The 12,454-nt window shown below is 37.2% G+C and overlaps 1 protein-coding gene across 6 annotated transcripts in view; it reads left to right on the plus strand.

Moving 5' to 3' along the window:
• Positions 1-12,454, plus strand: part of psme4a (proteasome activator subunit 4a) — a 72,435-nt gene that overhangs the window by 13,013 nt on the left and 46,968 nt on the right. For all 6 annotated transcript variants that reach the window (XR_005129363.1, XM_017715011.2, XM_017715013.2 and 3 more), the window contains 10 exons: positions 2,502-2,546; positions 3,446-3,595; positions 5,576-5,639; positions 5,744-5,818; positions 6,029-6,151; positions 6,572-6,664; positions 9,083-9,348; positions 9,949-10,135; positions 10,903-10,992; positions 11,741-11,805. Coding sequence is in view for 5 of the 6 variants with exons in the window: in XM_017715011.2 (XP_017570500.2) it covers positions 2,502-2,546; positions 3,446-3,595; positions 5,576-5,639; positions 5,744-5,818; positions 6,029-6,151; positions 6,572-6,664; positions 9,083-9,348; positions 9,949-10,135; positions 10,903-10,992; positions 11,741-11,805 (1,158 nt within the window). In the remaining variant the exon portion in view is untranslated. The remainder of the gene's footprint in view (positions 1-2,501; positions 2,547-3,445; positions 3,596-5,575; positions 5,640-5,743; positions 5,819-6,028; positions 6,152-6,571; positions 6,665-9,082; positions 9,349-9,948; positions 10,136-10,902; positions 10,993-11,740; positions 11,806-12,454) is intronic.

Here is a 12,454-nt window from a genome sequence, read left to right on the forward strand (position 1 = left end):
ATCCTCTAAAGGTGTTATTATTATCAAATAAACTAACATTACTCACTGCTGAGTTGTAAAGGTGTTAGAACTGTCAGAGGTTTTTATAAAAATAATCTATTTTCTCAGTTTTTTCATTTTACCATAAGCCAACTGATGAAAAAGTAGTTTACGTTCTGTTTGATGCAGTGTAAACATACAATTGTGTAAGCTAACAGCTGTAGAAAATAAATGTGGTCCATTCAAGTAATTGCGATTAGGTGATTATGAAATAATTGTGACAGGCCTTCCCAGTCTCAGCTCTATAACCTAAGCAATCATTACAGAACATGTGACACAGCAGGACCCTTATAAAAGCACCTCTATGCCATAAACAGCTTGTGCTTGGCGTTTTTCATAAGACCCCTTATCCCCCCCTACTAACAGCATGTGATTCACAAAATTCCTTTCTGTAGACACCTGATAGCCTGCTGGCCTGTTTATTCTCACTATTGCAGTGGTCATGCAGTGGGTCACGTTTTCCCCTCTGAATGAGAGTGGCATGAATAAGCCATGTTTCAAAATAAAGGTCACTGGGGTCAGGGGCCCTGACCCTGATATGGTGTTGAGTATCAGCACATGTTGCACTTTGATGCTCATAAGCTTGATTTATGACGCATGTGTTTGATGGGTTTGTTGATGACTTCGCTGGTGTTTTATTAATGTATTTTATTTCTGTATAAGAGTCAGTTGCTCCTTCCAGGGCTGAGTGATACTGATACAATTAATGTATTCATGTAGATAAAGCAGAAGACACAATAAATTAAATTTTATCCAGTTGATGCTCTTGATCCAGTATCTGACATATAGTGTGTATCCCAGTATCATGCTGTCACATGACATTTAAGTTATTATTTTGAAATAGAGTGAGCCCATGCTTTCTGAGTATTCCATGCCAACTATTTTATGTATTTAACTTTTTTTTGCTCTGCTTCCAATTATTACAGTTAACCAAAGTGAAGCTTTCCACAGTATCAAAATGTTAACCAGACATAAATTTCATTTTAAATGACATGTGGACCAAAAAAAAAGAAATAAAAAACACAATATACAAGTAGCTAGGTTTCAAATCAGGTTTTTAACATTACACTATTTTGTTACTACAATACTTTTAAAAAATTGTTTTTGAATATGTTTGTTCTCTTTATGACTGAGTCATATCATGACTCATATCGGACGTTCTCTCAAGCCAACTTTGGTCACCCTGGCATAGAAACTTTACATGCTATGAAGTTTATTTAAATCTTTACAAGGTCTTTTTACACACACAGATAACTTTTTCAAATGTGGTTCTTTTCTATGGCATGGCAAAAAAACCCTTTATGGCACCCTTTTTATAAGAGTGCAGTATACTGGTATACCCATTGTATTCCCTAGTATAAAGTTAAGTTAGAACCTGACCTATGCTAGTTCAAGGTGTCCTTTCAGCAAAGGAGTCCAACCGATACATTGGGTCACCAATATTATTAGCCTATATTCACCCTTGTTTATAGATATTGCACTTTTTATTTGGGGAGGCTTTTTTTAAACCTTCTCTAATTTTAGTTACTCCTACAAAATGTTTTTACATTCCTACACTCCTTGCTTGAGCTTCACCAACAACAAAGAGTGGTGAAGTACAGTAAACCAGCTTTATACCATATATTTCTGGTGAGGTTAGGTATGAGGTAATCAACTTGCATAAGGAAGAGTCAGAACAGTCAAAAGTACATTTTAAAATTGAAACCTTGCAAGATTTGACAGACCACCAAAGCTGTCACCATCAAATAAAAGTTATTAAAGCTTCCTTCTTTGAGAGACAGAAGAAAATCAAATTCTGTTCTCACTTCAGAGCTAAATAATCCACAGGTGTTTCTGTCCATCTTTCCACTGTGAGAAGACAACTCAACACTGAGTGTCTGAAATGATGTGTAGCAAAAGAAAATTAACAAAAAAAAATTATACCAGCTCCCATGACTTTGGAGGTGAGGAAAAATACGTCTGAAGGTTTCTTTGAAAAAACTGAAAGCAATGCTCCTGTAAAGAATGAAAGCTATAATGAATACAAAGGGTGGACATAATAAATATTAAAAAATGATGTATGTGATGGATGCTTCTCACATTTGTTGTCACATCACAGGTGTGAAGGTGAACGAAAATCTTAGGAGCGTGTAATTTATGAAAATTGCATTAGGTTCTGTGTAATATCGGAAGAACAAATAACTTTTACTTTGTTATAGCGGCTTTTACCGGAAATTAATTAAATGAAGGTATGGTCTCTGCTTTTGCACAGTATTGTAGGACTAAATAAGTGTTGTAATAAAATAAAAATAATAAATGATAAAATGATAAAAATAAATTCTATAAATATTTCAGTTGCACTTTATTTACATGCTATGTCTAACTGCATCCCCTGTGTCCAGCTTGATTGTTCTGTGGCTAATATAAGTAAGTGTAGCTGATCTTGGGTGTAGTGATTCACTAAATTTTCCTTTCTTTTTCAGCTCAGTGGAAGGAGTATTGAGGGCTTTGGTCAAGAACTGCAGACCGTAAGTATAAATTTATGTTTTCATGCTCAAACACGAGTCATTTTAGGTTCCGCTATATGAATAAAGCTTTGTACTTAACCCATGAAAGTAAAGGAAAGTTAAAAAACGATACTTGAAAAATATTACTTTTTAACTTTTTTAAATGTTGAAATGACTCAGATTGCACAAAGGAAAAAGAATAAGAAAAGTAAGAAAATTTTGGTGCTATATAGAACCAATCCATGAAGAACCGTGTACACCATTTTCCATCATATGGGAGAACCATTTGTAGTTTCTACCTTATGTAGTTTCTGACACTGTATGACATAAAAGATGCTAATATGTAACATGTAACAGTGTGTCACACATACTCCTTTTCACAAACTATTCACTTTGTTATTGCTAGATTGGCCCTAGCAGTGCTAAAATCACAGCAGGCTTACAATATGAGCCTGTGCATGCTTATGTTTGAGTCAAGCCCTTGAGCTGATTAAATGAAATTATCTTGATCAAAGTAAGTCAAAACAATGGCATATTAAGATTTCATCAGTATGGTTTAGTATACAGTGCTTAATATGTGTTTACAATTTTTTTTATTATTTTGTTGTTTTGCAGTGTATACAAGTGAAAAAGTATAAAATATACCTGTCTTGTTATTCTAAACATATACAGCTCATAGGCATCAGTTAGCTGTGCTCCAGCAAGGAGGACACATACCCAGCTTTAGTGTCTCCTAAGGCTTTTCATCCTATTAAACCCTCATTTAATTCAGGCATAGGAGAGGGAGAGAGAGGGAGCAGAGGGACTGACCATTGGGATCATTCCTGTGGAAGCCTCCACCTGATGTCAGAAGCTGTCATTTCCTTGATAGTACTGGTGTATACATTTGTATATTTAATATTGTTTGTTTTGCTACTTAGCTATTTCCCTGAGTCAGCTACTCAGGAAATGCTGGTTGAGTGGAGACCACTGCTGTGTCCGTTTGACGTGACGATGCAAAGAGCCATTGGCTACTTTGAGCTTTTTCTGCCCACCACTCTGCCTCCTCACCTACACCACAGAGGCTTCAAGTAAGTCTTTGAAAAACTACTTTCCTACTAGAAGGCTATGACATCACCCTTATATCTCAGTATAGAGCCAACAGATCAAAAGAGATGTTAAAATTTTTTTAGATTATACTAAGGACTGCTTGGACTGCTTGACTAATGTATCCATTGTGGGTGCTGTGGGCAGCTATCAGTTAGGCCTGTTTCATATATATATATTATGTCAGCTCAGGCTAACAGGTTAGAGCTTTCATGCAGACCGTGCACGTAGAGCGGCAGAGCTTCCTAGATGTGGCACTGAAGCGCTGCAGCAGTAGATGACAATCAATTACAGTGAAACAGAAAATGAAACAAAACCATACGAACGCACAATTCCATGCTGCTAACAGATTTTCTTTTAGGTCTAATGAAATGATTACTCAGCTATGTGTCAGAATACTGTCGGGGGTAAATAAATGTACCATTCTTTTACCAGTATATTTCCTTGCTGTACTGCTTGGCATCACAGATGCTATATGTGTAAATGGTCAACGTATGTGAGCTGCAGCAGTCACACTGCCTCTGTGTTCATACCATGCAGAGGTAGCATGTGCGAAACAGGCCTTAGTCATGCATGGTTTAGTGAAATTTGCAAAAAATAGTTGTGAACATGCAGGGCATCTAGTCAGTTAAAAGGGTAATATATCCACTATTGGGCATTGTGAGCAGATATTGATGAGTCGTGCTTTGTATTAGTGTAAAAATACAGTAAAAGATTAATTCTGCTTTCTTTTACTCACTTCTGTTTCTCAACATAGCTAAGTACTACCTAGAAAAGGCCATTTGACTGATATTCAATCACAGGCAGTTTTATTAGTGCACTGCGTAGGCAAGTCAGAGCCATTTTGTATTACAGAAACAGAGCTGTCAGCAAAAGGATCTCATTTACTTTCTACTTTCTGCTTCTAACAATGAGCATGTGATACCCAGTTGGGTGAATGAGGACCGACTACGGGAGATGCAGTTGTACAGGCGCAGAAATATTTTGTCACCAACAATGACACAAAAATGATGGCTTGGAGCATACAGCTCTTATCAACAAGCAAACTCAAGGGTCTGCTACTAACCTCATTGTTCCAGCTAAGCTTGACGTTCAGATGTTAGATATTTACTGCTGCCTCTGTTCCTCTCTCTCTCTCAGCTCGCTCTACTGAAGGTATAAAAAAGACATATAAGTAGGGAGAGTGACAATTATCCACAGATACATGAGCTTTCCAGTTCCTCACTCAAACTTGCCCTCCACCTCACTGACAGTGCCTGACTGTCTCCCCACATCTCCCCACATCCACAGTGCGAATGAGCTCCCTTTGATGCACAAGCTATGCAAACCCCTTTAAATGCACAACATGGGCCAAAAGTTTGTTAAAATGATTCTTTTAGCAGTGATTTAGTCAAACAGGAATACATTTAATATTTGAAATACGTTTGTCACTTTGTCACACATAACATACCACAGATAACCAAAAACACTGATATTGAACTTTAGTGGAACAGTGGTGAACAGTGGTAAATGTGACCAGATATAAGAAAATAAAACTGCTGAAATAAAATCAAATGTATGCAGCACAAATTGTCATCTCAGTGCTTCCACAACATCTACACCACAGTAGGACATTAGACAGTCAGAAGACCAAAAAACAGTAAAAGGTGCAAGATCTTCCCAGCTGTCAAAGACAGAAAAGTCAGCAGTTACTCTTTTTTTGGTCTTCCTGTCTGATGTCCTCCTGTGGCTTTAGTGTGTTCATTAATAAGTATCTGGATGTTTTGATAAATCAGTATATTTATGACTATCTACATGCATTTTACATTATAATGCAGGCTTATCTTTAACTGTGCCACATTCTCCAATATATTTTTCACTATAATATCTAATGACTAATATATAGTCATAATAGTATATATTTTGCCCACATTGTGTAGCCCTCCTGCTTATGACTGTTTTACCTCCCCGTGTGTGTTCTCCAGATTATGGTTTAAGGACCTGATAGACCTTTGGGTGACTGTACAGAATCTTCCCGCATGGGAAATGGTAAGTTTTTTGATTTTCTCCTTCACTTCTACTAGGAGGTTACATTCAAAATGGAGATACTGTGCTGGAATAGTGTAATCTACTTCTATTTTTCTGTGTTGCAGCATCTTGTAGGTCTCTTTGCTCGATTGGCTAATGACAACATTGGCTACATAGACTGGGATCCCTATATACCCAAGGTTGGAAACAATTCTATGCACTGTAATGGACAAGGAATTAAATATTTTGCCATAACCCACCTGTTGCATGTTCTAGAACTGCTTTTTGTGAAGTTACACGTATGCAAAGAAGATATATGAAGGATATAGGATTAGTTCCTTTTGAGGGTCAAAAAAAGCATTCTAAGTGATTGGAGATTGTTGAATACGTTCCCCTATTCCCGGTTTCAGATTTTTACAAGGATTTTGAGAAGTCTCAATCTTCCAGTAGGATCCAGTCAGACTCTTGTGTCCCGATACCAGACGAATGCCTATGACATCAGTCATGTAGCCACATGGGTCACAGCTTTATTGGTAAGTGTTGGAAAGGTGGAGTAAGATATAATATAAAACGATGAAAAGTATGAAATTTGCAAATATTCATGTGATTCTGTAAGCAATTTAATAGTATATGTTATCAGACCCTATGCACAGGCATTCTTTTGCAATTGTACAGATATTTGCACTGTCTTTAGCTCCACCATGGGTCTTTATTATTCTTTATTATTTATGCTGTTCATTGTATTTTTATTTTAATTATCTCTTAGCTAAATACTTGGTAACAGTCTGTTTATCCGATCTGTTTAATATGTTACCTGTCATACATCTGTGCACATGCGGACAATTGCAGACAATTTCTTTGTATGTGTAATGTGCTTGGAAAAATACAGTGATTGAGTTTGAAATCTGTTTTGCAGTGAAGTGAAAATATAACTGTATTTATATGTGTTTCAGGGAGGGCCTGGGAAACAGGCCCAGACTCAACTGAGTGGCCTTTTCAATAGTATCAGCTCTTTCTTCCATCCTTCTAATCATGGGCGATGGTTGGTAAGTCCCTATTTGAGTCCTCATCATAACTTGTTTAAATATTATGCTGTTTTTCAAAAGTTTGGAATCACTTGTCATATTTCTAAATTTTATAAAAACTTATGTTGATTGAAATATTACTAAAACTAAAGACCAGAAAGGAATTTTTTTCTTTATCCAATTTTCTTTCTAACTTAGTCATGTCCAGTTCCCACACAATAGCTTGGTCTCCCGCTACCGTACGATGCCATGAAGCTGGGAGAGTGAAGGCATGAGCTTCCTCCAAGACATGCGAAGGCCACATTTTTTTAAACTGTCATTGCACAGCTCAACAAGCTTGTAGAAGAACTCTAACTGCCTATTTTCTAATGCCTGTGATGGCTAGCATTGTGCTGAGTGAATGGAGAGAGAGGGCATTTCTTCCATAGAGAGTGAGGCCAGTTATGCTGTCTTGGACTCCTGGTCATGGATGGCTATGGCATCACCAAGGATCAAATCTTAAAATCTCCCACCAATAGGGCATGAGTATTGACATTTAATACTTTCATGAATAGCTATGAATATTCATTATAGCTTCAATATTGAAAATGTTTGAACAATACCCAGCCCCAGGAATCTACTTGTAGTAATTTCTTGTCAAGCTATCAAGCTGTCAAGTGATCGAGATTTGATCACTGGTTTTCAAACACTAGGCAACATATTAAAACTTATAAATTAAAAGGCATTGTATTGGAATAATTTCATAGCATGTTTGCAATTGTTTTTATTAATATAGAAAGTAATTTCAAATGTTTGAACAATAATCCCACACATTTGAGGATTTCTATTTTTTAATCAAGAGAAAAAAGAATCATGGAGCAAAAATTGACATTAAAATACAAACCCAATTAGCATCAACTTTAATATAACCATATCAAAGATAAAGACAGAACAGACTTCTCAGAATTATGTTCCATTCAGGTGTCAACATCAAGGCTTTTGCACAATTTATCTTTAAAAAAAAAAGGAGCATCCAGACAAGCCCTTAGCAGCACTAAAATACTGTGATGTCACAGTCTAGCAGCCTCAGTGCATGTAATTTTTTTCTAGAGTCATCTCCTCATAGACTACCATAGACCACTATGGCTACAGCTTACCTTCCCATGCAGGTTTTATTTTTTATTTTTATTAATTTTTTTGTCTAAAGGGAGACATTCAGCTGCCCACATTCATTTTTTCTAAAAACCTGTGAATACTTTGTCCTGGGGTAGGTAGTGTGTGTTCTTAATCTAACTAGAGAGCTGGTTTGTTTGGGGAAAAATACAGAACTTGGTGACTTTGCTGTATATTAGGTGTATTACATCATTTGGCTGTTCTGATTAAGTTTGTGTGTTCCATAAAGCATCCCCATTTATATAGAAAAGACCTCTGAATTTCAATGAGAGCCCACCGAAGATGAATTGCACCACTTTTTAGAAAGAAATTGTCAACAAGTTAATTCCTTCAAATTTGATATGAAATTGCCAAGTGTGCCTTGCCCACAGTGGTGGTGGTAGAACAGATGTGAGAAGTATTTCTAAAAGCTGCCTGATGCCTGAGACATTATTCCACTGTAAAGAAATCTTGATACATTTTGCTACAGTGAATGATTTCAGATCAGACCATTCTTAATGGCTTTGTTTACACCACAACAACTGAATTAGGTATAATTTCTCTTTAAAACTTTTCCACATTTTAGGATAACAGTGAAGACACCACTGGGAACTTAAACTTATGTTTTGTAAGGTTAATCGGTCTTATGGGCACACAGTATGTATCTCCAAAGTATGTCCTGTGAAGAACTTTCCCAAGTCCAATAAAAGGCCAATGAATTTTGCCAAAATTCTACTCTTTTGGTGTAAACTGCCAGCCTAAATCTTGGGTTCTGCTTATGTAAAGATTATCTTCTCCAATCATAAGCCCTCCATCCACATAGCTTTAACAAAACCACTAGTTTGAGACATACAGTTCCTTTATATCATTGTTAAAGTTCAGATGTTGCAATTGTTCAAGTTGTTTTAGAGTATTTGGGCCACTTATACTGTCTATGTAAACACTGTAAAAGTTTCATAATGTACCATATATGCTGTAGTCCATACAGTAAATACGGAAACAGCAAAACAGCCTTTAATTCATCCAGGTTATGATGTCACAACTATGGACACATTTAGTAAAAATGTACCTGTTCTGTCTAGAGGACTTTACCATATTGAGTGTGAAGGAGCTGGCTAAACAGTGGGAAATGATTTATCAGATTTAGATTTACCAGTTAACTTTATAACTAGACTCTGGAGTAAAAGTACAAGAAAAATTGATGATGATGACAGGAATGATTGTTCGTGACTTCCATTTGTCTTGTGCTTTCCATTCACAATGCACAGTCAATACTTTCATTGTAACTTGTACATCTGTGTTTTCCAGATGAAGTTGATGAAACTCCTACAGAGATTGCCAGCAAGTGTGGTGCGGCGGCTACACCGTGAGCGCTACCGCAAGCCCACTTGGTTGGCCCCAGTGCCTGAGAGCCATCGGCTCACTGAGCAGGACATCACTGATTTTGTGTCCAGCATGAAGCAGTCTGTCCTATTGGCCATGTTTAGTAAAACTGGTAGCCTGGATGCAGCTCAGGCCCTGCAGAACCTGGCTTTACTCCAACCTGAGCTTGTCATTCCCCCAGTGCTGGAGAAGTAAGTGCATGTGTATGTGCAATTGTGAGTATGTGTATGTGTATGTGTATACACAGAACTAGTACATGATTGGAGAACATACAGAGTGATTTTTTTTTTTTGTTGTTGTTGTTCTTTTAGCTTGCTGAGATTAGGTTTAGTGTTAGGTGTACACTCCAGTGAAACTCACATTAACTTCACTTTACTTATAAGAAAATATTTTACATTTCCCTATTTAAAAAATGCTAAATCTTCTGTAAAAATTTACATGTTATATTTGAAAAACAAGACAAGTTGGTTTGGGTGGTTAAGTTTATAGTTAGGCTTAGTAGTAGGCTGTATATATCTACAGCAAGTACAATTGTGTGTGTGTGTGTGTGTGTGTGTGTGTGTGTGTGTGTGTGTGTGTGTGTGTGTGTGTGTGTGTTCTTATAGTGATGTAAAGACTTAAATGAAACCTGTTGATTTGGTAGTAAGAAGAAAAAACTAGCATAGTTTTTGAGATCTTGTAGATTGTCTAATCTACGTAGAATTTCATAACTGAATTTAACCAGATCTCAGTTGTCATTATCATATGACAGCATCATGGATTCCTCTCACTCTGTTTTTTGTTCCCTAAAGGACGTACCCTGCCATGGAGACACTGACAGAGCCACACCAGTTAACAGCCACTTTAAGCTGCATGATTGCAGTGGCTCGAAGTCTGGTGACAGGTGGCCAGCGATTCCCCGAGGGTCCCACACACATGCTGCCCCTGCTCATGAGGGCATTGCCTGGCATTGACCCAAATGACTTCAGCAAGTGCATGGTGAGAAATACTTATTAATTAATAGAGACAGTAGTGTTAATATGTGGTCCTAGTGTGACTTGCACATAATAGCGTTTCCCCTGTTCCAACACAACTACTTTAACCTGCAAAGAATTTCTGCAAATGTCTCTAGTAGTTTGTCAGTGCTAAGCTTTGCAAGGACATTTTCTGATGGGGCTGACGTTTCTGTTCCACTTGAAATGCTACAACAGTTACATTCTGGCATATTATAACCCTGAGTATTCCCCTCTGGGCTTAGGGAAGTTCATGTGGTCATGGTGACATATAGATAACATTAAAAGTTCATCTGTTGTTTTGTTTGTTTCCATTAACTAATTTCATTTAGTTATTAAAACCATGTGCTCATAGTTTTCAAACTATGTTATTAAAAACACTTAAAACTACTAAAAAGAGAGGAGGGGTAAGGAACATGAGTGTTTGCTTAGTTTTAGAAAATACTGGATCAAGTGTATTAGACTATGAACAATATTTTTGGGCAATATTTGTTAAATTACATAATGTTAGATGTTAGTAATTAACGTTATTGATGTTAGTAACCGGTTGTTTTTTGTTGCTTTGCCTGTGACTGATATGTGTAAATGACCTCTGTTGTAGAATGTCCTGTATCGTGCTTAACAGTATATTTTTAACAATGTTTACAAAATTCACTTTCTTTGATATGGGTCTTTTAACATATGTTCCCTAAGAAAATTGCAAATCATGTCATTTTAAATACATTTTAAAGTTGTTTTTTATGTATGTCCCAGATAACATTCCAGTTTATAGCTACATTTACAACTCTTGTGCCCCTGGTGGACTGCTCATCTGCTGTTCAAGAAAGAAATGACCTGACCAAGGTGAGACTTTAAAAGAATAATTTTTGAACCCTATCCTATCTTGATTTAAAAAAAAAATAAAAATCTCCCACACTTCCCCTGTACACTGGCTGCAGGGAAGCATGTTTGTTATTTTCTGAGCCCCAAAATGTCTTTGCCAGTGAACACTCATGTTAAAGGACACACATTATGCTAATTTTCAGTGTTTGTCTTATGGGGGGAGGATCTACATGAATAAATTCACGTGCTTCAGTGTTCCAAAAGCACATTATTTTTCTCATACATCTCTATTCACCCTCTGTCTGAAACGCTCTGTTAAAGCTCCTGTGTCTTTAAGCCCTACTTAAGGCCTGATAGGCCTGATGTCCTGTGATTAGTCAGCTTGCCCACTTTGTTCTGATTGGTCATTCACCAGAGCGGTTCCACCCTTACACACTCTTGAAGTCTGCAGACAGACCCATCTCAGGCTTGACAGTAGGAAAAGAGCTGCAGTTCCAATTAAGTGTTTCAGAAAGCTGAGAAAAGTGGTTTCTGTGGATGAGGGTTAATCCCTCTGGTGTGTGCTTTGAGCTTTATAACTTTGCAGTACTTAAAATGCACAAAGTTATATAACATAGTAAAGGAAAGGGATAAAACAGAGAAGCATAATAGCTCCCTATTAAGTATGTTTGACACAGAGATAAAGTTCAAGAGGGTGGAGGGGAAAGTCACTGAGGAAAATTGGGGGATGATTGTTTTTCATATTAAACCCATTCTCCTTATGTTTCAGGTGGAGAAAGAGCTATGCTCAGCCTCAGCAGAGTTTGAGGATTTTGTTCTTCAGTTCATGGATAGGTAACCATGCCTGAGTCTTAATGGCTGTCCTTAAGACACTTAAGGCCGTAGTGCCTTTTCTAATAGACCAGATTCAACTTGGTGATTATCTGATGATTAGTATCAGGCGGAGCAGGGAAAACACACGGGGTATAGCTGCAGGGGTGGCTTGAGGGGCCTATGCCTTCTCAATGGGAAAACAGGCCCTTCACTAGATTTGTGACTGCTATAAGAAAAAAAGTCCTCCAGTGTAATATGTCTTGTGCCCTTGTAATACAATATGAACACAGTGGCGCTGAGTTATTGCATCCTTGTGCTTTTTTTCCACCTTAAGTAAAAGTGACCGCCTGAACTCTCCTTTGTTCATCACCGTTTTTCCAGTTGCCTACTCTTGGTACTGTTGCATGAAACGCATGGAATGAGGCATCGAACAACATTTTTTTTTCAGTGCTAGAATGTAAATATAATTTTATATAACATTTGAGTGTTTCTGAAGATTATGTAAACTAAGCTGAATTGTGTTAGTTCTATGCAAAGGTTAGTATTTATCTAGTTAGCAAACCAAGTCCTTAAAATGAAATCTAGCTATGTTAGTGCTGTGAAGTGCTGTGGCTCTTCAGAATTTTAGTATGAAAACGTTGGCATGTTGGTCAGTGTTATGTGAAGGTGT

Source organism: Pygocentrus nattereri, chromosome 22 (genome assembly GCF_015220715.1).
Source record: "Pygocentrus nattereri isolate fPygNat1 chromosome 22, fPygNat1.pri, whole genome shotgun sequence".
Classification (NCBI taxonomy): domain Eukaryota; kingdom Metazoa; phylum Chordata; class Actinopteri; order Characiformes; family Serrasalmidae; genus Pygocentrus; species Pygocentrus nattereri.